Source organism: Manis pentadactyla, chromosome 14, assembly GCF_030020395.1.
Source record: "Manis pentadactyla isolate mManPen7 chromosome 14, mManPen7.hap1, whole genome shotgun sequence".
Lineage (NCBI taxonomy): Eukaryota > Metazoa > Chordata > Mammalia > Pholidota > Manidae > Manis > Manis pentadactyla.
This window is the reverse complement of record NC_080032.1, coordinates 86,944,886-86,972,684: the sequence shown is the minus strand read 5'-3', so window position 1 is coordinate 86,972,684 and position 27,799 is coordinate 86,944,886. Positions and strand designations below refer to the sequence as shown.

At 42.7% G+C, this 27,799-nt stretch overlaps 1 protein-coding gene across 1 annotated transcript in view; it reads left to right on the top strand.

Annotated features, from left to right (window-relative positions):
• Nucleotides 1-600: 600 nt before the first annotated feature.
• SLC2A13 (solute carrier family 2 member 13) overlaps nucleotides 601-27,799 on the top strand; it is a 243,588-nt gene continuing 216,389 nt past the window's right edge. The window contains exon 1 of the mRNA XM_036889418.2: nucleotides 601-1,289. Within this exon, the coding sequence (XP_036745313.2) occupies nucleotides 743-1,289 (547 nt within the window). The 5' untranslated portion in view covers nucleotides 601-742. The remainder of the gene's footprint in view (nucleotides 1,290-27,799) is intronic.

Below are 27,799 nucleotides of genomic sequence, written 5' to 3'. Positions count from 1 at the left end.
GTCCGAGGGACCTGTGGATGTTTGGGATTCACCTGGGAGATACATTATCTCAGTTCTCAAAGGGTTAAGATGTCCCGTGGCTTTAAGCATACATGGAGGAGGGACTGGCAACGAGAGGAAAGTGGAACAGCATGGGAGAACCCAGTCCTGAATTGCCCCAGAACAAACTCATTTATGCCACACTATTGCAAAGGGAAGGGCGCCTGCTATGCAGCACATCAGGGCGTTTCTTTCCGAGGCCCTTTCGGCCGGGCCCTCCCCAGGCTGCTAGAAGGCGGGTCAGGGTGCTCCGGCGCGCGCTGTGCCCCCCCTCCACCGCTTCGCCGTTCCCGGCTGCCGCACCCCCCTCCCGGGAAGCCTGCTGCCCGGCGGCCCCCGGGCCAGGCTGATGCCCTGCAGCCACCACGACCCCGAGCGCAGGAGCCTCGGTTACGGGCAGCGATCCGGCCTCCGCGTGGGGCCCGGGGCGGGGCGGGGCGTCCCGAGGCCCCGCCCCGGCCGCGCACGTGACCTCGGCCCCGCCCCCGCCGCGCCGCAGCGCCAGCTCGGCAGGCGCGAGGCGGGAGCCGGGGACCCGGGGCTGCGAGTCCGCGGCGCGCGAGCCCGGCGGGCGGCAAGTTTCTCCGGCGCGGCGGCGGCGGAGCGGGAGCGGGAGGAGCAGGCGGCGGCTGCGCCCGCCCGCCCGGGCCCCGCGCCGAGGCCGCCGGCCGCGCAGCCCCCCGGGGGCGCGGGCGCCTGCCCCATGTCCCGCAAGGCGGGCGCGGACGCGGAGTACACGCTGCGCAGCCTGAGCAGCCTCATGGGCGAGCGGCGCCGCCGGCAGCAGGAGCCTGGCGCGGCGGGCGCCGCCGGGGAGCGCAGCCTGCTGGCGGCCGCCGGCTCGAGCGCCAGCCTGCAGGGCGCGGGCGCGGGAGGCGCGGACCTGGAGCGCGCGGCGCGGCGGCAGTTCCAGCAGGACGAGACGCCCGCCTTCGTGTACGTGGCGGCCGTGTTCTCGGCGCTCGGCGGCTTCCTGTTCGGCTACGACACCGGCGTGGTGTCGGGGGCCATGCTGCTGCTCAAGCGGCAGCTCGGCCTGGACGCGCTGTGGCAGGAGCTGCTGGTGTCCAGCACGGTGGGGGCGGCCGCCGTGGCGGCGCTGGCCGGCGGGGCCCTCAACGGCGCGCTCGGCCGCCGCGCCGCCATCCTGCTGGCCAGCGCGCTCTTCGCCGCCGGCTCGGCGGTGCTGGCCGCGGCGGGCGACAAGGAGGCGCTGCTCGCCGGCCGCCTGGTCGTGGGGCTCGGCATCGGTGAGTCCGGGGCCCCGTCCCGCCCCTCCCGGCCGCGCGGGCGCGCAGGTGGCGCGGTGGTCGCCCTGATCCAGCCCAGCCTGACGCCGCCGGCGGGTTCCCGCTGGTGCGCGGCCAGCCCCTTCCCCTTCGAGGTCCCAGACTCGCAGCCCAACACTCTTCCAAGTCACAGGAGGGGACATTTTGAAGTTAATTCTGCTGCGTTCTTTCGCAAAAGCTGCTCTTTGCTACCCATCCTCGCATCTCTTTGCTGTTCTGTTTTTTTCTCTTTTTGCTTTTACTTTTGGTATTACTGCCTTTTGCTTTCCTCTTTCCCACATGAATTCCTTTTGGAATCCATTTATCCGACTCCACATGTAGAAACCTAAAACCCAGCTCCCCGAAAGATCCAAATCTCTTTTGCTCACTTTTCCTTTAAATCCGTATTAACCCATTCTCCTTTTTATTTCGCTTCTCCTGCTTTCCCCTTGGGAACCAAATTATCCATCAAAGGTCATGTTCGCTTCCTAAATTTGTTTAGGAGGAACTCGCCCTTGTGCATAAATGCCCAGCAAGTTAGATGTTTGCAATGATTTCAGAAATGAAGGAGTTATGTTTGCCCTGGCATTGGTTTTTCACCCTGGTTGCTGAGCAGGGGAGGTGCGGTTGTTAAGTTCTTGGCAGATGGAAGCTATTTGGAATGTGCTCATTATTATTAGAAAGCATCTCAGCAATTTTTCGAAGACACGCTGCTGAGACTTTTTAAAATGTTCCTTTTCATAATTCAGTGTTTCCTGTAGGGTGCTGTTGAAGTATTTCTTCCCTGTAATTAGAGCTTGATGAAAGCCCAGTAAACCTGTGGCTCCTGGGGGTCTGTCCACACTCCTTGTTTGACGTCTATGTTTCTCATCCCCTGTAGGCTCAAGGGGAAGGGAGCCCCACTGATACAACTCCATGCTAGAAACCGTGAACCTAAACCAGCCCACCCTCTACGCCAACTCTGTCATTACCAACCTCCCTTGTTTGTTGGCTGTAGTTGTTACGTCTGAGGCAGGGCAAGGCTGTCCCTACAGTGTTGCCACCTAGAAGTGCCAGGTGACAAGTACAGCTGAAATGAAACCTCTTTTCATAGGAAAGACCTGAGCTCAGGACCGTTCAACAAGTCACCTGTGGTTAAAGTCAAATGATTCGTTTGACAGTGTTCTCTGCCTGGGATACCCGGACCACCTTTTTGTTTCTTTCCACATAGAAATACCAGTTTTAGGCAGTAAGACTGAGTCTTATTTGTGATTGCTAAATGGAATGTTTTGCAGAAATCTCTGAATGAAGCCTCCTAGTGTTTAGCTGTAGCAAGTATTGATACAGTGTTTACTCATTTATCTGATAGGCAACTTGAGCCCAGTTGTGGGTAGGGTCCCCTTTCAGACGTTGTAAAATGGTAGGAGCATTTATATTCCAGTAGGAGTGGCTGGTTGGGACCAGAGCAACGTAGGATTTGCTGAGCTGCATAAGGTAGGCTCTCAGAGAGGGCCGATGGATTCAACAAGGGAACGGGTACCCCCAAAAGAGAGAAGCCGGAAGCGGCTCTTCCTGATGGAGACGGTGTGTTGATGCACCAGTGGTTAGCAGTGTGCATGAGGAAAGGACCTGCTAGGCGAGTAAAGGAAAGGGCAGCATAGGGCATGCTTGGGGGACAAGGTGACAAAATTAAGAGGGGGAGTGGAGAAAGATTGCAGAGGTTGGTGTGCAGGAACTGTGGGTGTCTCTGTCTCACAGCCACGTTGTGGCATCTGGGCGGCAGCCCAGTTGGGATGTGGTCCCGATGGGCCTGGAATGGCCTGTCTCACTGCTCCAGGATAACACTTGGAGAATGGAAGCTCTGACACAAAGCATCATAAAAGCCCTCTTAGATCATGAAGAGTGATTTAAGGTCATAAACAGGCTTTGAAATAAGACACAAGGCACCCCACCACCACATTTCAAATTAGGATCTTTGCAAGGCATGTCATTTACATGTAAAATCCTTAAAACTCACAGAGATTACCAGCCTCCCAAAAGAGAAGCCAGAGTATTGTTTTTCTTAAACTACCAGGAAGTGGGTCCCTAACATCAGACGTTTTAAGGACACTAAATATGTGTTAATTTCATGCTGCCTTTTTCAAGTAGTTACATTTTGTATGTGGTCAGGAGTTTGTTTTTTTCCCTCCCTTGGATCTTTTGATACTTTGTAAATGTTGATGAATAACAAAATGTGGCTTCTCATTCCCTTCTCAGACAGGTTTGCAATGATACATCACTTTCTTCCAGGGATTTACCTGTGGTAAATATAGAACCCTCGGGGACAGGGCTTTTATTGTTGTTCACTGATGAATCCTAGCGCACAGGAGGCATGCTGATTAGACGACTAGTAAGCAGAAACATTAAAAAAAAGTCCACTGCTGGCAGGGTACCACTTAAAGTCAGGATTTTTTCAAAGTGTATTATCAGAATATTTGAAAGCCTATCTAAGGGTTTTAGTTTTTAATAGTTTAATAAAATAAAACCATTCATCTATTCAACAAATGCTAATTAAGGTTTCATTATAGATTCTGTCAGATTTGGAGTAGGTAGTAATTATATATTTAAAAAAAACCTCCAGGTGTTCATTTTTCACTGGAACAGAAAGACCATCAATAAGCAATTAAAATGCTTTAGAGGTTTTTCTAAGTGCCCTGGGACCAAAGAGTGGGTGGTTGATTCTTGCGGGGAAGTAAATAGAACACAGAATTAATGAGGTTTTACATAAACATTTAAACTGGGAGTTTGAAGGGTAAGTAGGAGTTCAGCAGATGGAGAGGGAGCTGGGAAAAGAACTAATATTTGTGTACTAGGTACCTATTACTTTGTGTATGTTCTCTCTGATCCTTTGAACTCTGAAATAGGTGTGAAACGGGTCTCCTTTTGCTGGATGTGGAAACAGCTTATAGGAGTTAAATGACAAGGTCACCGGTACAAAGTCGGGTTAAAAAAACAAAGACTAGGTATCTTTTGCTTTTTCTGTTACCTTATTGGGCATTTACAGTCGATTTAGCAGCAGATGGAAACGCACAGAAGAAGCAATGTTTGAGGCATAAAGTGAGTGAAAGATGGAGTTGGGGTGGTTATGAAACTGATTTTTTTTAAGTGGGGGTCTTAGGTTGAATAGGGTTTATTTGGCCATGCCAGTGTAGGGACAGTCATTGGAGATTTTTAGCTATAAATCATATGATGAGATTAAACATCATTTGAATATGCTCTCTCTCTCTTTTTTAATCCCCATTCTGCTATTGAACTTACACTTTCTTCCCCAAACCTTCTTGGCCTTTTTGAATTTTGCAGTATTAGAAACCTCTGCTGAGATGGTTACTGCAAGGTGGGTAAAGCATACTGTGTGGTCGAGAATTATTGGAATAGGAAGTTAGTAGGGCCTTCAACAGAAACGTTTGAAAGAAATAAAGATTAGGAAGCAGGAGAGAGTGTATGTAGTTAATTTGTATTAAATGAGTCATATGGTGAAAGACAAGCATCAGAAATCAGGGTTATTTGTATTTTTTTTTTTAGATTAGGGGTCAATTTCCTATACAAGTTACAACAAACTCAGTTTACAGAGTACCTGTTTGACTATGGCATTATTTTAGATTTTTGTTTTCATCACCACATTCCAAATTAGGATCTTTGCAAAGCATGTAATTTACATGTAGAATCCTTAAAACTCACAAAGATTACCAACCTCCCAAAAGAGAACTCACAGGATTTTTTTTTCTTTTTTAATCTACAAGGAAGTGGGTACCTACCATAAGCATATTTTTAGGGACATGTTCTCTCTTGGTTCCTCTGATATTTGCTCTTATCCTTAACTTGAGTTCTAGGACCAGACTTTCTTCATTGTTCCTGCTCTACCACCATTGGCCACCCAAACTTTTTAAGCTTTGAATATTCTAATTTCAAATAGGTCACAAGTTTGCAATCCCAGACCTTTTACCTTATTCTACAGGCTTATCTTACTCTGTTATATCCTTTGCACACAATGACATTTTGCAAGTGCTGGGCAGTATTGTATCTATAGTCAAAGTTTCTAGGTGTGGTTGGGTATTAGGGGGTGGAAGGAATGTGAGTTTGCACAGGTTTGCTTTATCTGGGACCCTGTGGCTCTTGTCCATAACATACACTCGAAGTTGTCTAAAAGGGGCGAATTACAATAACACAGTTCTGTTATTGTTAGCATGTACGTAGTCAGCCAGAAAGCACACAATCTATCCCTTTCTCTGTGGTGTTGGCATTTACACTGGGGCTCATTATAAGTGGAGATTTAGTGCCTGTGTAGGGGATATTAAGTGTCAAAATTCAGATGCCCTCTAATATTCAATACTTTTACTGAGAATTGTTGTACAGGACTGGGTTTATTAAATTGACCTTAGATTTGTGTCAGTTTCTCAACTCTCAGCTTCTGTCCCCATTCTTCCTCCACAGCAACATAACTTGTAGGGGCATTTGAAGCTTGTAAATGGTATGGTGGTAGTTGGTATGGTATAGTATACTTCTAAAAATAACAGGTTTTTTTTTCAAATAGCTCTTTGAGTTATTCCTTAATGCAAAGCAAGTGTGTAAAATCTTGTTTGATCAAAAAAACATGCAATACTGAGATTAATGTCAATGAAGAATTTTGCTTAACGTAAGCAGTTCTCCAGAATCAGCCAGATTTTTAAATACTCAGCTAATGTAATTTTTTGGGTGTGATAATTTATTTTTGTTGTTACCTACCCCTCTTCCCCCAAGCCCCACACAACCCTAATTTCTTTCAATGTCATCTTTTAAGGCAGGATTTCTGTATCGGATTTGTGTTCTCTGCTGGTATGAAACAGATGTGTAAAACTGCATTGACTTCCTTCATTTCCTTGTTTCATGTGCAGTGACTGTGTGTGTGCAGTGCTGCCTTACTTTTGTATCAGGAGGCCCTGGCACTGCAGAGTTAGGTGAGGGTTAGCACCTAGTTATGTTTGCCTAGGATTGTAACACAGCAAGTGAGCTGTCAGTAAGATGACAGAAGTCTGTCAACATGAGCTCTAGGAAGTTGTTCAGGTGACCTCTATACAAAACATTGCTTTACTCATCTGCCCATGTTCCCCTCTCTTCTTTTAAGTTCAGAGTAAGAACACAGTCTAAAGTGACTGATTTCATGTACCCTTGGCTTTAACACGTCTAGTGATGTAGACCCTGCTGGTAGATCTCAAAGAGCAAGCCATCTTTGCCATTTTTACCCTAAAGTGCCTGAGACTATTTTCCTTCCCTTTTCTTGGATTGAATTGATTGGTTCCTTTATGCAACCTTCCTGTCTACGCTTTTTTCATTTCTCTAACTTTCTTTTTTCTTTGACTTTCAGAGTAAATAGTACAAAGTCTTCCGTAAAGAAAACTACCATTGTCAGGAGGAAAGATCTGTACTCAGAAAACCCCAAAATGTTTTTTCACATTTAACATTTAATTTCCCTGGGTGCAGAGAGAAAATAGCCAAGTTTAACAGATACTTCTACATGCTCGCTTAGAGTACCGCACGCTGTGTACTTAGCCTTTTATTAAATACTAAAACCACTATTTGGAATGCTGTGGTCTGGAATGTCAGAAGCTACACTCAGGAACCTTATTTTGCAGCAAGAGAAAGCAGTGGCCCAGGGGTCACCAACATTTTTCATGTGATTTCATCACCTCCCAGTCCCGGGGCGGGGGCATCCCAGGTCACTTCACGGCAGACGTGACCCGGCAATCGATCTGGCTGCCAACGCCCTGAAAATAAGACCTGATGTTGGTTCACTGCTTCCTCTGTGCCAGGCGCTCTTTGAGACATTCTGTATATATTAATTCACATAATCTTCATGATAATCCAGGGGAAAAAACGGTTACCTTTTGAGAGGAAGATGTTTAGGCACAAAGAGAGGAAGTGACTTTAAGGTCCCAGAGCTGCGAGCGGAGGGGTCAGCGCTGGCCGCCAAGAGATCTGGTCTGCAGTGGGCGCGCCTGGCTGCTCCGTGACCCCCTCCTCCCGGAACCCGCGTATTGCCCTTTACCATGTTAGGTGGCCGTTGCTTTTAAAATAGCAGCTTTCTTTTTCAGTGAGCTTTTCGAGAGCACAGCCTTGGCGTATCAAGGCGTAGAAAGGAGGGAAGCAAAGTGGTTTCTTTCTCTGGCTGAGCCTGTGAACAGGGGTGTCTACAGTCAGGGCTGCTGGGTTGTTTAGGGTGAAGGTGTACAACCAGAGGGGTTGCGTTTACATTTGGTAGCGTGAAAATGGGGCCGCCGGGAGTTGGACAACACAGAGGTGCTGCCTAGGATACAGCAACCACAATTTTAGAAATGCCTTTCCTGCTTTTCCCTTTAAGCTCATGATCTCTGTGCTTGGAACATGCTTTTTCATAACATTCTCTCTACTCTTGTGCCACAGCCATTTACAGAGGGATGACTTTGTTCTGGAGACGGGAAGATGAAAATAGTCCCTTTTCCTAAAAGACCTGTGTGAATCCTGTGACAGAGTGGCCATGGGGAGGCTCGCTCATCCCCCCGGGCCCAGCTTACCTGAACGCTTCCGCAGCTGGTCTCCGCTAAATGGCAGCGCTTTCTCTGAACCCCACTCGTGGCGTTTAACTGCATCTTCCTTGCAGTCGATCTTTCTGGCCACAACGCGGCTCCCCTGGTAGACCTGAAAGCCCTGGGGTTAGCTAGCTAGGTATTAACAGTATTTAGTACCCTGTTTATATACTAAACTCTTACATATGTAGCAAACTAAAGAATGCGTAAAGGTAATAATACCCAGCAGAGAATGTTGCCACAGTGGAACACTAGAAGCCCTCAGATTCCCACTTAACCGCGGCACTGTTAGTTCAGAAAGCTGAGTGACATGGCGAGGCCTGGGCACACACCCTGGCTGGTTGCTTACTGCCTCAGTTTCCTCCTTAGAAGACGGGGTACTATTTGCCTTGTAGGTAGGTCCTTTCACAGTGCGTGACAGGGTAAAGCATCAATGTGCGTCAACATTCACAGAGAAGCTATATATCCTTTGTTAAGTGAGAGCACTTAAAAGTAGGGTGGTTGTGGAAATTAAATGAGCTAGTGCACGTAAAAGGACTTGGCTGTTAGTAACTGATAGCTCTTATTACCAGGTGTAGCCATCGTGATCATGCCCTAAGACCTTTACAATCAAGGGAAACAAAATTATCACTATCACTAGATATGAATGTTTATCATAACTGGTAACAGATGAGTAAGAATTCCATAGTCTAATTTGAACAAAGAAAGAAGATAGAATGAGCAGTACCCAGCGGGGCAGTGCTTTTACAGGTGGCCGTTTATATTGTTATACTTCTAGCAAGACAGGTGAAGGTTTGAATTGGGTCTTGAAGTAAGTTGTACGTTGTCTAAGAGAAGGCTCCTCTTCTGGTGGGGGGCAGCGGGGAGTGATCCAGTGAAGCATTGAGGAGAACCGGGTTTCCGCGGCTGGGTGGGGGGCGTGAGTTAGAGTGCAGCACAGGTGTGAACCTACTTGTTAGCATGTCATCCTGGCTGGTAGGGAGGGCACAGCCGAAGCTGTGACTTTGGGTGGATCTGATAATATTTTGCATGTCTGCTTATTGGCAAATAGTTCAATTCCCTGTGGGAAAGAGATCTGCCTTTTAAGAGGCAAAGAATGAATAGTTTTAATAAAAACTTGAATAGCTTTGGAATATAAAGAATTTTAATAATGGAAGCTTTCATATAAAACTCCCATCATCCTTTTCTGGGGCTCAGTTTATGAGTCTGTGTCAGGAGCTCGTTGCGTATGACACAGAACATTGGAAACCAGAATCATGTGCATAGTCTTCAAGGATGAAACATTAACCACTTAATGGTTGGTTAGCAACTGTTATAGTTTCGGAAGAAAAATACAATGACTGAAAATGACTTGCAAACATGACCAGCAGTAGATTTCAAAGATTTTTGAAATATAGGCATCTTTACAATTTAATATCAGGGTAAAACAGTTACTATCATGTCTACCTCATTCTAATATTTACTGTAAAGTCATAAAATAGTTTTTATACCCCTCCACTGTTTTTGGGTGGAGATGTACAGTCTAGTGCAACATGGCCATTTGTGATTTTGTGGGTGAGATGGCATGTGTATCTGGACTATCTCAGAGATCATGCAGGCCCCCAGGCCTCCTGCCCACCTGGCAGTGAAGTCAGTGAGGCTGGAAAACATGCAGAAAACCCAAAATAGTTCGAGTCCTCTGTCCTGCCTCTTGAAAGCAAGCTTGCTGGGAATTTGTATAAAATTTCTTTGTATTCACTCCTGTGTTAGGGAAATATTTTTAGGAGTTTACTATCATTCTTTTCTGTGTTGACCTTTTTAAATGATTTCTGGTGTTAAAATTCATCTAATATGCAAAGAACATGGAATTCTGGCAGACGGTCATATTTCCTTGAGTACTCTCTATATATCTGTGGAAATCACTTATCTCGGTTTTCTGGGATGTAATGCTTATGTAAAAGAAGCTTATTAGAGGTACTGTAAAAAAGTCAAAATAATGATAGATTCTAAAACAAACCCCATCCTTTATGCTGACGTGTGTATGTGTTTTTTTTTTTGTAGATAATTATTTTTTATTGAAGGGTAGTTGACACACAGTATTACATTAGTTTCAGGTGTACAACACAGTGATTCAACATTTATATACATGATAATTCTAGGTACCAGCTATCACCATACCAAGTTGTTATAATATTTTGACTATATTCCTTATGCTATACATTACATCCCGGTTACTTATTTATTTTACAATTGGAAGTGTGTGTGTATATATATATATATATTTTTTTTTTTTTTTGTGAGGGCATCTCTCATATTTATTGATCAAATGGTTGTTAACAACAATAAAATTCTGTATAGGGGAGTCAGTGCTCAATGCACAATCATTAATCCACCCCAAGCCTAATTTTCGTCAGTCTCCCATCTTCTGAAGCATAACAAACAAGTTCTTACATGGAGAACAAATTCTTACATAGTGAATAAGTTACATGGTGAACAGTACAAGGGCAGTCATCACAGAAACTTTCGGTTTTGCTCATGCATTATGAACTATAAACAGTCAGTTCAAATATGAATATTCATTTGATTTTTATACTTGATTTATATGTGGATAACACATTTCTCTATTATTGTTTTTAATAAAATGCTGAAGTGGTAGGTAGATACAAGATAAAGGTAGAAAACATAGTTTAGTGTTGTAAGAGAGCAAATGTAGATGATCAGGTGTGTGCCTGTAGACTATGTGTTAATTCAAGCTAGACAAGGGCAATAAAACATCCACATATGCAGAAGATTTCTCTCAGAACAGGGGGGGTGAGGTTCTAAGCCTCACCTCTGTTGATCCCCAATTTCTCACCTGATGACCCCCCTGCGACTGTGCCTGTCTTAGGTTGTTCCTCCCTTGAGGAATCTTACCCGTCTCTGGCTAACCAGTCATCTTCCGGGGCCATACAGGGAAATGTTAAGTTGGTAAGTGACAGAGAAGCCTTATTGTTTGAAAAGGTTAGCTTTTTACTTCTTTGCATATTTATGCCCTGTGTCTTCTATGCCCAGCATTTGTCTTGAGGTATCTTTACCACTTGGAAGAATTATGATACTCGGTAAATTTGATATGAGGCACGAATTCTATTTAAGGGTTGTAATTAGGAGGGAAGAAGAAAAGCTATAGAAGTAGGCGGAAGAAAACATGGGAAGATTGATTATTTCTTTGACATATCTTCTTGTAGAGTAACTTCAGCATGTATAGGTTTTAAACTACTACTTAAATTGCGCACACACATTAACATAATAGGAGTATAGTTACATAACCAAAGCATATCTGTAATTACCAGCCATCTCCAGTGAAACCAAGAAAACCATTAAGGCACCTTAGGCATTTGTGAAAACTTATCTATGATATGGTGGATATTGTCCAACTGAACTTGAACAGTCTGAGAGAAATCAGACAAATTAAAACAACCCATTCCTGGGGACTGTTCACATCCCATATGTTCTTTTAACAGTAAATAGTCTGTAGTTGTAAGATTTTGGAGCGCTACAATTTGCACTTCTCCTAATTCTTGGTTGAATTCCAACAGTATAGATCCAGTCAAATTTGTTGTTTTATTGTATGCAAAGGCCAGCTTAGATATCTCCTTCATTCCCATGGCAAGTCCAGGAACTGGTGGGATGAGTGCATCTACACCTGTGACAGTGCGTGGATCTTTGTTGGGGTTTTTTGATGATCATCTTCTGGCATGAGTCTTCCAAAGAGTGCTGATGTTGGAAGTTCTTTTTTATATCGTATCATAGTTCATTTTCGGGGTAGCCAAATTAGGCTTTGATCCTCTGTATATACACAAACAGACCCTTTGCCTGTGTGTATGTGTTTTGTGTGTGTTCATTCATTAACCAATGTTAGTATTTCCCTCAGTGTAAGAGTGAGTTAAAGGAAGTACAGAGAGGTTAGGACAGTGCTGAGATTCAAATACAGGTTTCTGATCAAGGACCACTGTCCCCCTATCTCTCCTTTATATGATGCATCCAGTTCTTGATTGTGAAAGTTAAGTATAGTGACAACAACATGTCCTAGGTTAGTGTATATATTTATTAATGCACTCGGAATTAAAATCCTATAAGATACTTTATAGAATTTTTAAAATGATATTGGAGGAACAGTAATGAAAGACAAGAATGCAGCTTGATAGAAATAATTACTCCAGATATATAACATGTTATATATAGTATAATAATATATTATTAAAAGCAGAAGATAGATTAATGGAACAAAAATTTCAGCACTAGAGCCAACTACTTATAAGAGCTTACTGTAGCACAAATCACATAAAATGATGGGGAAAAGAAATAATTGCTAATAAATAATCAAGAAGAAATAATATGAGCATAAATAATGTAAATGAAATTCAGATCTCATTCTCATATATTGGTTTAAGAGTCTAAAGTTTAAAAAATAGGAATGGATTGTTTTCTTTCCTTTAATCTATTTCAGTGACATGGTTCATTATATTATAATTTTAAAAACCTCCTTAAGAGGTTTTAAAAGCAAGATGACAGATTGGAAAAATATTGTGAGCACATATATTTACCTAAAAGAAAATATTTTTATGCTCAGAGCATATTGAATAGACTGTTTACTAATTGCATTTTCTCTTTCTGTAAGTAAACTCTTGGGAAAGTGTTAAGCCTTGTTAATAATTAGAAGTGAAAATTAAGGTAACAGAGTACTTACTAAATTAGCAAATTAGGAAAAACTCGGGGCTAGTTGTACCCTAGGAGAGATTTTCTGATTGTAAAATGGCACAATTTTCTGTAGACCATATTCTAGATAATAACCAGGCATATTGAACATGTTTCATACATTTGGTCTTTTGTTCATTAATTCAACAAACCTATTTTGAATCACTGATACATATGAGATACCAAAGTGAACATTTGGAATACGGAAGTTAATATGGTGAGGTCTGTGTTTTTGTAGCGCATTTGTAAAACTGCTAACATTCTTTGATCTGGAAGTTCCACTTGAAATAATATAAGGAAATAAAACTCATTTTGTATAAAGATATTCATAGATGTACAACATGTAATTTTTTAAAAAACTGGAGAAAAACCTCCCAAGTGCCTAGTGCTTTGGAAATGATTAGGTGGACCACGGTATGTGGTAGATCATTACATTGCCATTAAAATGAAAACCTGTGGACCTGAGATACATATAAAGCCACACATAGTAAGTCCAAAGAATAGAACCTGATTTGGATGCAATAATTACAACTATGTAAAAAACTGTGGCTGGACATAGAGTTTGGAAGAAATCATAGAAATACATATATATATATAGCTTACATACGGCAAAGTAGTCTTTAAATTTTACTTTTTTTCCTACCTTTATATTTGTCATTATTCTGCCTGAAAATCAGATTTTTGCCTTTAAAACATACGGACACATAATAACAAAATGACTCTAGAAATAGTTTTTCTTTCCAAGTAAGACTTTATCTCATTCTATGGGGTGCAATTTTTAAGAAATGGTGACAAAAATGCTAGAAAGGATCTAACTGTGTGACGGTTGCACGGTTGTATTTTCTCCTCCCAGTTTTTAACTCACTGTGTGAACCAACAAGGCCTCCTCGTATGTTGCGTTCATTTCCTGGATCTTATTTTCTGTATCCCCGGAAGGTGGCTTGTTTACTTTATCCCTGAGAAAAGGACCAGCAGTCAGAATGAGCGTGTCCTCCGCGGACTCCCTGCTGGCCTTTGAGGGTCCTGGGAGCCCTGGCTGGTGAGGCTGTCAGTGCTCCAGGCCGAGGTCAGCCCCTCCGCTCGTGTTGAAAGCTGCCATTCTGGCTATTTGCTTTTTCTCATAAAATTTCCCCTTCTACTGGATCATTCCGTAAGCATGCACCCACGCTGAGTTTTCTTTCTTTGGGGGGCTGGGAGGTGCATCTTAAAAATTCTCTCACCTTCTTCATCTTTCAGTTGCTATCCTGTTTTTCTCCTTTACGTAAGACAGTGGCCTGTGTTCTTCTGGTCAGTTCCTGCCTGCTCGTTTGTGACCCCCACCCCCACCCCCCTGACAGGCTTTGTGCTTCTCAGGGTCGCCATGCCCTCTGCGTTGCTGGACCCAGGACAGTCTTCAGTCCTGATCCTGCCTGACCGGTCAGAGGCATTTGAGACAGTAAATCACGCCTCTGTGAAGTGCTCTCTTGGGCTTTAAGGATGTCTCCCTCTCTGGGTTTTATCGTAGGTGGTTCCTTCTGAGCCGCCTCTGCAGATCCTCCCTGTCTCCCAGGAACCTTGGCCCTGGCGAGCCTCAGGAGTCACTCTGTTGTATCCGGAGTGTGGCCTTGTGTTTGGGGACAGCCCAACTTCTCCTGATCCCCTGCCTCTGTACCCAGCTTTCTGCTTTGCCCGCTGTCTTCCACTTACCAGGTGAGGGTGTCCTTCCTGGTGTTCAAGGTCCAGTGCCATGGGGTCATCCGTGACTCTCGCATACCCCACATCCAAGCTGCCAGGAAATCCCTTGACTCTAGCCTCTAATTATATGTGGAATCTATCTTTCATCACTACCACTTCTACTGTGCTGATCTAAATGCCCTCTCTCACTTAGAGCAATGCAGGTCTCCTATTTACCTGCTTTTTCTCTGTGTAACAGCCCGAACGATTCCTATAAAATATAAATCAGATGGTACTGCCCCAGTGACTCAAAGTGCTGCCCCTGGGGGCTCCCCATCCGGCTCAGAGTTAAAGCCAGTGGCCTTCAGTGCTCTTGCCTCCCCCTCTTTTGACTTCCCACTTCTCCTTTGCTCCTGCCCCAGCTGCTCTGGCTTCTAGGACTCGAGTCATCCCTCCAGGCCTCTGCACGGTGTGATCCCTCTGCGGGGAAAGCACCCCCATATACCCACTTCATTCCATCACCTTTGTGTTTCCTCTTATTTCCTCCTTTGTCACCCTGTGTAAAGTGACAGCCCTTACCACTGGTGCACCCTACTCTATTATTTAAAAAAATTTTTCTCTCCCTGTGGTACTTTTATCTAGCTGACATTTATGTCCCTTATTGTTTCCCTCTACTAGACTGTATTCTCCTTGAAGACCGCTCTTAATTTTCCTGATCCACCCCTACATGGTACAGTGCCTGGTGTCTAATTGTCATGCAATAAATGTTTCATGAGTAGATAAAAACTAAAACAGTATAACCGTGAGTAATTTTTGAGCTGAGACTGAATTATCTGTGCATCAGAGAGATAGAAAATTTGTGTACTGGGTGGGGTAATTAAATGTTCCCTGGGGTTGCTTCTGACTCAAGTCTGTAGTTTCAAACTTATTATAGTTGAGTACAATAGATAATATTTTTAAATTCAATTAAGATATTTGAGCCTAACATTTTTCTCAGTACCTGGGGGACAAAAAGTGGATCTTTTCATTAGTTTTGCAAGTGCAAAGAATGGAAGTTGATCTGTGTGTGGAAAATGATCAGACCGACTGTGGGATGAACTTAGAGTAACTACATTGATACAGGACAGCGCAGTCTACTGGAACGCACATCCCCTTCCTGCTCGTCCTTTCTGAATGCTGAGGAGTCTTAGGTCCCAGGCCTCCCCTCCTTCCTGGCTGGGAGATTCGTGGGAAGCGGAGCTGTGGTTCAATAGTACCTTTGTAGTTGAGCCTGGAACTGAGGTAGGGCTGGGGGAGCGGAGGTTGGGTCACAGAAGCCCCGTCAATCTTCCCTGACCTTCAAATCATCTGTGATGACTCCAGTTTCCAAAATTCAGTGAATCTTTCTCCTGGAGAATGCTAGAAATGGAACTCAAAATTTCCTCTTGTTCTCTTAGTGCTAAATGCATATTTCATATTCTGTAATAGATTTCATTAAGTAGTTAAATGCTAGTAGCTTGGGGTTAGAAAAAATATTTCATTATGGATCTGGTTATAATTTAGGGGACAATAAATACATGTAAGTGCATTTTGATGTCAGAAATCTTAAGAGATGGCATTAAATTATGGAATTTTAGAAAGTATCATCTTGAGGTTGTTTTGATCCTTAGCTGATTTAGATTTTCATTCTGCCTATAAAAAGTGGGGTTATGTGTCAGGGGAAGCCCGTCTGTAACTTTTCATAGCAGTGACGTGACATTGTCAGTAGTCCAAACTGTGGTATTTAAAATACTAGTCTTATGTTGAGTTTTAAACTTATATTTGAATATGGGTGTTTCAGGTAAATGTGGATATTTAAACAAAATAATCAGGTTGTGTTATGAAGACCTTTTTACCAGAATGGTAATTCTAGTTTTTCATCTTGTAAACCCCTTCAACTCTTAGCACGTGGGAGACTGTCTTTGTGATCCCACACACACGTTATGTCTTTCTCCATACCCGTGTGTTCACCTATGTGGCAGACAGGTTCACACAGCACACTAGGCTCATATCATCGCTCTGGGTGGTAAAATGCAAGACAGTAATACAGATGAAGTCTTCGTAGAGCGAGCACGTCAGACTTCGCAGAGAATTTGCTTCATAAGGTTCTAATATTGGCCAGTTGATAAAGTACTTTCCATTACAAGCTTCCCACAGTTCCTAGTGCTCAGAATGTGCTCAGTAAATATTACTACACAAATACACTGTATGCCATTATTCTGCAGTCAGTAGTTGGCTAATTCCAACTTTAATTGAAGTTCCAGTTTTTACTATTGTATACAAAAACACAGCCAAAGATTTGAACATTATGCTTTTATTTTTAGATCATATTTCCTCTTCCTCCTGTGAAATAAATAGGAATAAATGACTCTTTAACAATAGTGTCAACATCAGTGAATTTTAAAGAATCTAATATTCTAATGAATGAATATATTCTCAATATTTAACTCACTGTCCCAAGTATGATACATAGGGTAGAATTCAGGAGTCTTACTTTATGTAAGACAAAGAAGAGCCTCTTACTAAAGATCCTGTGGCAGTGACTTCATTTGCTTTTTCATAAGGTAATTTAAAATGCCACAAATATCAAGGAGGTTATTTATTGCAAGTGAATACATGTTGAGATTGGGGAAGTAAGAACTCATTTCTTAAAAATCAGTTTTTTACCTGATTAAGAAAAACAGGGATGTTGGAAAAGAAACAAAATTTTGTGATATTCATTGTGTCAAAATGCACAATCATTTTAGTCTTTGTGTAAGAGATCATGTCTGGAACATTTTTGAAGTTATATTTTTCTAAATATTAACACCCATTTTCAAATATACATTTATATGTATTAAGCATTCAGAATTACAAGCATTTAAGCTCTCTATCTAGGTATATACTGCTGTGGTTAGGAGTTAACTCTTTATTTGCTTTAAGTGAACAACTAGCAGACTTAATCCAACTCAGATTAAAAGAATTTGTAGAAAATTTGAATACTCAAGGCACTGTCTGTGAAGTTATTTCTAAGCAGTCAAGAAGATGAACTATGCAGAGATAGGACCTAAGCAGTTAATTGTTGAAAAGGGAATGAATTCTACGAATTATAGATCTATAGACCTGATATTAATCCCTGGAAAAATCTAAACATATTATTAAAGTGAATTTGGAAACATTCAGAAAGAATCTGATGACTATTATGAGCTTTTGGGAGTTCACTAGGAACATGTCTTTTTAAACTAACCTCATTTTTTTTTCTTTGAAAGCATTGCTGGGCTGGTAGATGAGGGAAATCGTACAGATAAAGAATGTGACATATTCCTCTTCATCTAATGTATTTCTAGAACATTTAGTTTGTACAAGGTGGTGAACAAAATAAGCTTTATTAATCCTGTGGGGAATAATGATAAATGACCTCTGAATGTGGCAGATAAAATGCCGTGGTTAGTCGTGCTGTGCCGTGGTTGAAAAGTAAGCCTGGGAGGAGGTTGCCCGTGGGTAACGACCCGGAGTTCAGGCGTCATGCCCCATACCCATCAAATCTGGGGAGCCCAGGGCGAGCCACATGGCTCTTATGCTTGATAACAGCATTAATATTCAAAATATTTTCAAGATACTGGAGTGCTTTTAAAAATTGAGAAAAATTTAAAGTAACAGGTCATAAGATTATGTTTATATCTAACACACTTCAAGTGTTTGTGTTATTTCTTTTGACTCCCCACTTAGACTTGGCCAGCAGTGAGACAGACTCCAGTGATCGTCCAGCAGGGAGTCTACAGGGGTCTGTCCAAGCAGGCAGTCTGCATGTGGTACAGAGAAGCCACCTGCTCTGGAGTTGGGAGAGGAGGCTACATTGCACGCACAGCCTGGCTGGAGGACCTCCGTAGGGCCGCTTGATCTGAAGATTCTTAGGGCTGCTTCAGTGATTGCAGTGAAGTGACTTCCTCAAATCTGCAAGGGAACTTACCCTCTGAAATGGCATAAATCAGCGAAGATACTCAAGAGTGCGAGCTACTTACAGCAGTGGGAACAGTGTCAACAGTGTCCCCTCTTTGTAACTTTCTACAAGGGTTTAGTAAATGTTTTGACTCGTAACACCTGAGTCTGTATTTTACTACTTTTGGCTTCTGTCATTTGAATGACCAAATTCCCTTTTCTTGAATATAGTTTGACTCTGTTCTTATGAAATCCACAGCATTCTTATGTTTTTGTACGGAGAATTTGTGAAACTTGAAGATGACTCTGAAAGCTGTGTCTCTGGCACCTTCTCTGGGGCTCCTCAATTCTCTCTTGACTCTTTAAATGATTCATTCTGTACTTGCATGATTCCTTTCAAGAAAACCAATTGTTTAGTGTTCTTGAGGTCATTGACTTGCAAATCATCTTGTGCTCTTCAGCACTTTCTCGGGAAATTTACCAATTTCTGAAAACTAGAAATTATTTTCACCCTCACTCTAGTTGTAATTGAGTATTGAAAGCAGATACTCAGAGATGAATATACTCTCAAAACCAGTAGGTGCAGGCTTCATACTTCACATTTTTTGACAAGATAAACATTCATCTTCAATTTTGTTAAAAATTATTTCACCCAAGAAATTTCTTAAAAACCAAAGCCCGTGGTTTTTGTCACACGCCTTCCCTGGAGTTCAGCTTCCCACCACCCTCCCCTTCACCTTCCTCTTCCCTCCCCGGCCCTCACTGCACTTTGGTGTTTTTATTCTTCGGTGAAAAGGTTGGCATTTCTCAAGCTTATGTGACGTGTGAGTACGGGCATTTTTAGAGTGCCTCTTCTGTGTTTACTCTGTATTGTAACACGCAGTATACATGGTACACTTGCTGTGTCAGCCCTGCCTCCAGACAAGACCCCAAGGCTTCCCCAGCCGGAGTAATACCCCCACCCCCATCCTCCCCATATGGAGCTTCTGGAGCTGCGATAGGTCTTCAGGTAACATTTACTTTTCATTAGAAAACGGCCATGGTCAATTTTGGGGGTTCAAAAAGGTATTTTTGAAGAATCTATGATTCTAACCACCGAACAGTGGAATGACTAGTTAGGTGTGATTTCTTCCAAGTTGTAATTATGTGTGATGCTGAGGTCAGTCAGAAAGAAAGCAATCTTAAAATGAAGTGGTCTTAGTAAGATCAGTGTTTAAATATCATCTTCTTCAATTTAGATGTTGATGAATTATTCAGGTCCTACCAAGCGGTTTTTTAAGAACTGCCTGCTCTTTGGGGCTCTGCATCTTTAACTGTTCCCCTTTTGAGCTCTGTGTCCTAAAAGAAATGCTATCCCTCTGATTGCTGTTATTTAACAGGTTAACATTTTAGGGCCATCAAAACAGACGGGTTCTCTCTCTCCCTCCTTTTCTTCATCCGTACAAAATTGTAGTGAAGTACCATACAAGGAAAACCTTTGAGGGTTAGGAAGAGGTAACATTCTGTCTGTAGTCTTATTTATTTAAAAATTTTTATTTTGGGAAAAGCACTTAACATGAGATCTACCCTCTTAGCCAATGTTTAAATCTATGGTAAATGGATAACTGTAGGTGCAATGCCATATGGCAGATGTCTGGAACTTATTATGCTCACTGAGACCTTATGCCCATTGATGAGCAGCCCCCATCAGCCCTGCTCCCAGCCCCTGGGTGCCAGGACATAACTCTCTCCTCTGTATCTGACTAGTTCAGAGTCTGCTCATAAGTAGGTCATGTTGCCATCTTAAACGGTACTCAGCTCGTAGAGCAGTGCAGGGCATGCAGGGAACATGTAGTAAATGCTGTGGATTGCATTTTAATCTGCTTCAGTGCAACAGTGTGAAGGTATATATACCAGTTGTAATATGAGTTGTTTTTCATGAACATTTTATAAATTACTGACCGGTCTGAGCCTTAGGTTTCTCGCTTTAGTTATTAAGAAAATGACACTCACTCGGGAGTGGTTTTCTGAACTAATGTAATGAAATGGCCCTGTGTAAGGGTAACTGGTACAGGCACATGCCTGGGACTGTGTTGGCTTACCCAGCTCCCTCATGCGATGCGGGTCCCTTACGGACACGGTCGGTGCTTTATGTTTCCATCCATCCCAGGGTCCCTCACAGCTCCTGGCACCGAGCAGGCATTCAGTAAACGCCTGCTTGTAGAACAAGTGAATGAGACCACTGGGAGGAGAAAGGAGGAGGAAAGAGACAGAAAAGATAAGGAACTTATTGCCGAGGGCATGTTGCGCTCGAAAACCCGGGTTAGAGTCTGGAGCCTCATCTTCAGAGTCTTAGCAGCAGCGATCAGGGGCCTTTGAGAAGTTAATTCGGTGATTAGGCTTTATTTTCAGAAAATCGTTTGCTGTTTGCCTCTGTGCCTTTGAATCTTCTCTGAGTGGAGCTGCAGGCGAAGGTGGTAGTGATGCTGGGAAGGTTGAGGAGGGTGTGTGTGTGTGTGTGTGTGTGTGTGTCTGATGGCCTGATCAGAAGCCAGAGCCAGCAGCCAGCTGCCCATCTGCCCAGGTCCCTCTGGGATGCAACGTGTGCCCTCCACCTCCACCTTCGGAGGCAGGGCAGCAGTGGGGCGGCAGGGGCTGCCTTCCTGGGGTGCGCTGTGATGTCCTGTCTCTAGGCCTGATTGTGCCTCCGGGATGAGGGGGTGACCCTTTGGCCCTGGATTGCCTGGCCCATCAACATGACAGGTGCGCCCTCGGCGTGGAGGCTTCTCCCGGAGTGTGCTGCAGTGCCAGGTCCAGGGAGCACACGCCCCACGTTGCACCTCGTTCGGGTTCTGGGACTCAGGAAGGCCCGGCTCTCCTTGCAGGTCCCGCCGCTCGTGAACCAGCGACAACAGGGCCTCCATTGTCTCTTCCTCTTAGTCTCTAATGTGTAGCCCGTAAGACTGCATTGTCTGGAAAACAGAAAAGCACGTGGCGGTGTTCCTCAATGAGGAAAAATAAACTGCTTCCTACCCACGGAGATGAAACAGGAGGTTAGACACGTAGCTGCTTGTTTGCAGGCCCACAGTATTTCTCAGGTTTAACTCTGCCGCGTCATTGGTGCCCACAGGTTAAGAAAACAAATGGCACCAGCCGAAAGACTATGTTTCCTTGTATCATGGCACGAAGTGTGTCCTTGTATTCATGAAGAGATGAAATGAGAAGTCTGCAGATTAAGCTGTTTTTCAGAAAGGTGATATCAGGTGGGGACAGAGATTGAAAAAAAAAAAAGTTACCCTCTGGGCCACCTGCCATCGTCGGCCAGGGCATCTCGTGCCGGCTTGGCACCTCGCAGGTGCCGCAGCCTCAGCGGTCGCCCAGCTTTTGTCCTCGCTTGGAAGGCGGCATAGAGTCTAGAAGGGACTTGGGGCGTGACAGTGGAAATCCTGTGCTCTGGTCTTGTTTCACCGTTTACTGCAATACGTGATTTTTGGGCAAGTCCCTTAACCCCTTTGAGCTCGCTTGCTTTCTGAAAGATGAGAGTTTTATTGGACTTTGGGTGAAGTTTCTTCTGACACAGGCCCTTCACTTACCAGGCGTGTGGGAAGGAAGAGGAGTGTGGAGTTAATCCGCCACCTCCCTCAGTGTGAAATGGACCCAAACAGGAGAGAGTTGGAGCCTTCTCTTCTAGAATCACTAGCTGCTACCTAGACAACCTAAGTTCTCATGAAGATGAGGCGGTAAGCCCAACGCTGACCCGTAGTGTATCTTTTCACACTCCCCCGAAAGCATTTTACCTTTCAATAGGCTGCTGTTGGCCTCCGCTGGAACCTGGTGTGCAGGTCTGGACAGCCCTCCCATCGAATGGCCAGACTGAGCGTGCATTTCTCTGAGCCTGCAGCCCTGGGAGCAGGCTGGCTTTCATGCCCTTTGTGGGTTTCTTGTATTCAGGGCATCTCGTTGGAGGTGAACAGTACGCCCTGGGGAAGTGCTGTCTAGTGGAACACTGTTGCATTGAAAAGTGGCTTTGCTTTTGTAGACCACACAATTCTAAGCCAGCGGACATGGTTTCAGAGTAGTTACTGGTGAGCAGAACACACAGGTAGGTGCTTGAGAGCCCAGTGCCAGGAGTCTGAAGTATCTGTAAGCATTAAGAACGGAGGAGAAGCATGAACCAGGCTTGGAGCTCCCTGTTCGGATATTTGTACAGCATCTTAGATTAGGTTTTGCTATTTACTTGGTAGATGGTCACTTTGCCTTTAATTAGACACTTAAGTATATGAGGCAAAGAGCCCCAGGGACAACATCCCGTATTCTGAGCTTGTCCTCAGTACTCATGCTGCTGGGATGCCTTCTTCTGCCTCCCAACTCTACATTTGTATCTATATTAAATGCTGGAAGGGAAAATAATTGCAGCTTTAAAATGTGATGAGTGATATCTGGTGCTAATTGAGTGGAAAGTCCTTTATATCCTTTAGCACTGATTACAGCTAAAAACTAGAAATAATGCAAAATGCTGCTGAGGCCCCTGAAATGTTAATGACAGCAGGCAGATAGGGGAAGGAAGTCCAAATTTGAAGACTAATTTGTTTGGCAGCAAATATACTATTTGTTTTTCTCCTTAATGTTCTGGGTCTGACCTGTCAGTGGGCTGAGTCCTCGGACTGCTTGGTGAACACCAATAGCAAAAAATCTCCAGGAGAAACCTTTTCTTAGCCAGAGGAGTGAGCAAAGGACTTCCTGTGAACAAGAGTATGAGGAAATCCTGCCCCCACCCCCCTTTTCCTCCTTTTTCCCTCTGGCCCTGCCTGCAGGCCAGCCCTGGTCACACAGCCTCACTATCCTGCAGAGGCAGGGACGTGAGCGCCAGGATGCTGAGACAGAACCCGCTTTCCATCTAGAGACACTAGGAAAGGGGTCCCGGGGGCCTAGAGAGTGGTGGGGGAGGTGTCACTGTCATTTTCTTCTCTGGTTTCACTTGCCATTTTGCCTCAAGAGCTGTCCCAGATATGTGAAACTGCATGACAGTATGGATGATTGAATTTTCAAAGAAACCCTGAACGTCTAGACAACAGATTGGGAAAAGGCTACCCTGGGAGCTAGAGTGTCAGGGAATTCGTGGAGAGGAGAGAGCTGAAAAAGAGGACCCCGAACCCTTGTATAGACAGACCCAAGTCCCAAGCTCACCCCTAAGCTGCACATGCACAGATCACACTCACCCACAGGAGCACAGTAAAGGCTTTGAGAACTGAACTATGGCATAAACTGCCACTCAAGTCCAAGATTATCCCCTAAATAACCTGAATAACACAGGCTATTGAAAACCAATTTAACATTGAACTGTCTTCTGCAGAAAGCATGGCAGAATTTGTGTTCTGAACCTAACTAGGATTTTAACAGGACCCAGAGGCTCACAACATATTCTCAATACCTACATCCCGTAATCCAAAATTACCTGACATACAAAGATCCAGGGAAACTAACTCCCCAAGGAATAACCAACAGAGTGAACCATAAGGTGACCCCAGATGACAGATTTCTCAAATAATTCAAAGCAGCTTTTGTAGACCTGTTCCAAGAGGTAAAGGGGAACACTTTTGAAATGAATGGAAAAGTACAAGTTATCAGAAAAATAGAAACTCTAGAAAAGAATCAAATGGACATTAAGAACTGAAAGTACAGTCCCTAAAATTAAACATCTTTGTACAGGTTTACTAGCAAGAAGAGGAAAACAGAAGAGTCAGTGAAATTTTGATCAATATAAATAATTCAAATAATAGAAATCATCCAAAAGAGAAAAAATTGTTTAAATGAACTAAAACCTGAGGAACCTGTAGGGCAGTATTAGAGGGTTTAAAATCTGCAATGTGAGAATCCTGGAAGGAGAGGAGAAAGTTGGGTAAGAAAAAAATAAAGAAGGGCTGAAAACTCATATTTGGTAAAGACATAAACTTATGTATTCAAGGAATTCAGTGAACTTCAAGAAGTATCAATTCAAGGAAAGCTATATTCAGATACATTATAACCAAACTATTGGAAGATCAAAGATAAAGGAAAAAATCTGAAAGCAGTGAAGGGAGGAGAAAAAAATAGAATATGCACAAGGGACCAGTGATTCAAATGATGGTGGATTTATCATCAGACATCATAGAATGTACACCAAAAGTGAACCTGAATGTAAACTATGGACTTTAGTTAATGTATGAATCTTGGCTCAACAACTGTAACAAATGGAGCACGTGAAGATGTTAATAAGGGAAAAGGGTCTCTTTCGTTAAGCTACACACACTTTTTTGAATGTGTTTCTGCTACTGTGTACCAGGAAGACTGAGATCTTTGAGACTTTTTCTTCCTTTCCTCTTTCCCTCTTCCTTTCAACAGATATTAAGTGCCTAATATTTGTAAACTTTATACTAGGTTGCCCTTTGTTGTTGTGGCCATTTTGTATGATGAAGTGTATGATTAGCTTATCCATTAGGCATACACATAAGAGAAGACAGCCCTCCTCTGCCCGTTTGTGTCCAGCCATCCCTGAACACGGCTGGTCCTGGGTTGTTCGTTCGCCCCCAGCTCCCTGCGTGGATGCCCGTGGTCAGCTCTTGGCTATGTAGCCACTTCCCAGTCCTTTCTCCCTAGTCCTGTCTTTGGGCCATTTCACAATTGGACAAGAAAAAGAGAACTCAGATTCAGTGACTGAATTTGATATGTATTCATTACATCTATCTTCACATTTGGTGGAGTACTTCCACAATTATTTTTTTAAATTTTATTTTAATTATTTTTAAATTGATGAAAAGTGACATTCAGGAGGTTGAAGTTTCTGTGAAACAAAATACTTGTTTCACTAGAAGCAACCTGTGTATGAGGCTAAATGGTGAAGGAGAGAGAGTCAATGAAAAAATTGGTATTTATGGCAAGTATTCTTTGAGTAAATGTAAAGTTTGAGGAGAAAAGAAACATAACATAGAAACATATTTGCTTTAATATTAGGAGTTTCATCATTCCTACCCATCACCAACAACCTATTGGTGACCTAAGTAGATGTGTAATAAATTAGTAATTCTAGTGTTAGTAGAATAAAAGAATAAAAAGTTAAAACGTGTAGAGAGAGGATAGACTGATATTTAAAATTACCATTGATTCCCTAGAGTTAGTGCTTCTGTGTAAATAAGAAAGCTGGTTAAAAAGGATTTTGAAACTAATATTGGCCATGTTTACTACACTTAAGTAGTAAACCCAGTTTATGATCAGAGTTCCTTCAAAGAAACAGTTCTTAGATAAAAAAGAAAAACAGAAAAGCTTGTTTAATTTAGACTAAGAATTTGATTTTAAAGAACTTAGGTAATGTTACTTAGCATTTGTGCTTCCCCCTGCCCCCCATGTTTCTTGACTCCCAAAGCCCCTTGCATTAGTATCATCACCATGTTTTATAGATAGGTGAACTAGATCGGTTAAATGATTTTCCCAGGTTGCATAAAAAGTGGAAGTGGGAGAGCTGCAAACTGGATATTGCCTATTGCTAAAATCCAAATACTCTCGTCTCTCTAATACGCCAAATAGAACTGCTCAAGTAGTTGAAACTAATTCCCTTAGGAATATTAAAACTAAGAATTTAGGATTTTTAAGGTCCATGATTCTAGAAAAAAAGCTTTTTTTTAAGCTTCAGGATTTAGCTTTTGACAGTTCTGTGGCTGTGATGATTCTTAATTAAGAGGTAATAATTTCCCTTTGATTATCTCACTTCCTCTTTATTGCAAACCTGGTTCTTCCATGAACCTGCCTGGCAAACCCAAAGTGGTCTTCCCTGCCTATGAATCAGGAATACTTCTTGTTAATGTCTCACACCTATGTCATACTCCTGTTACTATGTGTATATATAATATACAGTTATGAATTGATTATATGTGGTGTGTCTCCAATATTACAGATTCCTTGTATTTTGTACATGTTTATGTGTAGGCATAGCAACTTACGGTAGTATGTGTTGAATATTTTCTGAATGAATGATTGATTATTACCGGGCATTTAAATCTTAGCTCTTTCTCTAGCATGTGATGGGGCATCTCAGTGAAGGCTCATCGGCAGAGTTTGAAGGAGTTGCCAGCCTTTGTTGCCGTGTCAGTTCTAAAAAAGCATGTGCCGCTTATTTCTTTGACCGGACACTCGTGACAGATACTCAGTTTTCCTGTAGAGAAGTTGTATTTTAGGTGAGCAAGATTGGAAGAGATGTCTGGGTTTGTTTGATGGCTGCTCTGGAGCCATGAACTGAAAACTAAGCTCAGTCCAGCTCATCTCTCCCCTCACTCTTACGTGCCACGAGATAAGGGTCTATGGCTCTCTGGACAGACCTCTTTACATGGAGACTCTTGTTCTAGGGACTCAGAGTTACTTTAATTAATATCTCATCTCAGATGTCTACATTTAGTTACATCCATTAGACAGCTCCATTTAATTTTGAGTGGGTGTGCCCACACACTTTCTTACGTGGTTTTTAATGTGAAAGTTTCCTAAAACCCTTTTTGAAAAGTGGGCCAAATACGAATACTTTTAGACAGTTGGCTACATAAGCGTGAACATTCAGATGACGGAGTCTCGCCACTTACTAGGTGTGTGACCTTGGGTGTTCGGTATCTCTGGCCAGTTGTAAATAGCCTAACAATACCTATGTTACAGTGCAGTTGTGAGAGTTTAAAACTGAAAGGATGCATGTAACACCTGGCTGACAGTAGGTGTTCAAGAAATTATTGTTCATCTCCTGATTCACCTTGTCACCATTGTGGTTAAATTTTCTAATACAGTGTCACAATCAAATATTCTTTTCCTCTTAAAATACTTTGGCTCTTTGGGTCACTTCAGGTTGCAGTGGAGAAGTTGGAAGGTGTCTGTGACATACACAGTTTTTATAGAATCCTAGTAGATAGTTACCAACCTTTTCTAAATGGTCAGGTTTTGAGGGGCAGGCAGCAAAGAGATCTGAATATGTTAATAGCCAGAAGGGGCTGTAATTGTATCACCTCAGTTATTTATTTTTCATGTGAATAATCCTGTTTTTGTAGTTTACAATGGACTAGAGTTACCTTCATTTCTCTTTGTCTCACTCAAATATTAGTGCTTTACTCATTCATTCTTTAGTAGCTAGATTTTAAGCTTTTCCAGATTATTAAAACTTTTGTTATTGTTGGTATAGACCATATATACTATTTACTGAGTGAATTATAAGTAAAAAATAGGGGATTGTTCTGTATAGTTTAATTACAGTTGACCCTTGAGCAGTGGAGGGTGGGGGTTAGGGGCACTCCACCCCATGCAGTAAAAAATTTTTATATAATATAAATTAAATAATTTTGACTCTCCAGAAAGTCAACTATTAATAGCCTACTGCTACCTGGAAGCCTTACCGATAACAAAAACAGTCAATTAACAAATATTTGGTATGTTATATATATATATATCATATACTATATTTGTACGATAATGTAAGCTAGAGAAAAGTTTGTGTTTTTTCAAATTGTTGCAAATCTCCAAAATATCCAAATGCATTTGTTGAAAAAAATCTGCATGTAAATAGACCTGTGCAGCTCAAATCCATATTGTTCAAGGGTCAATTGTATAATCATAGCACTGCTTAGTTTTTTGAAGTGTTTGTTTAATCAG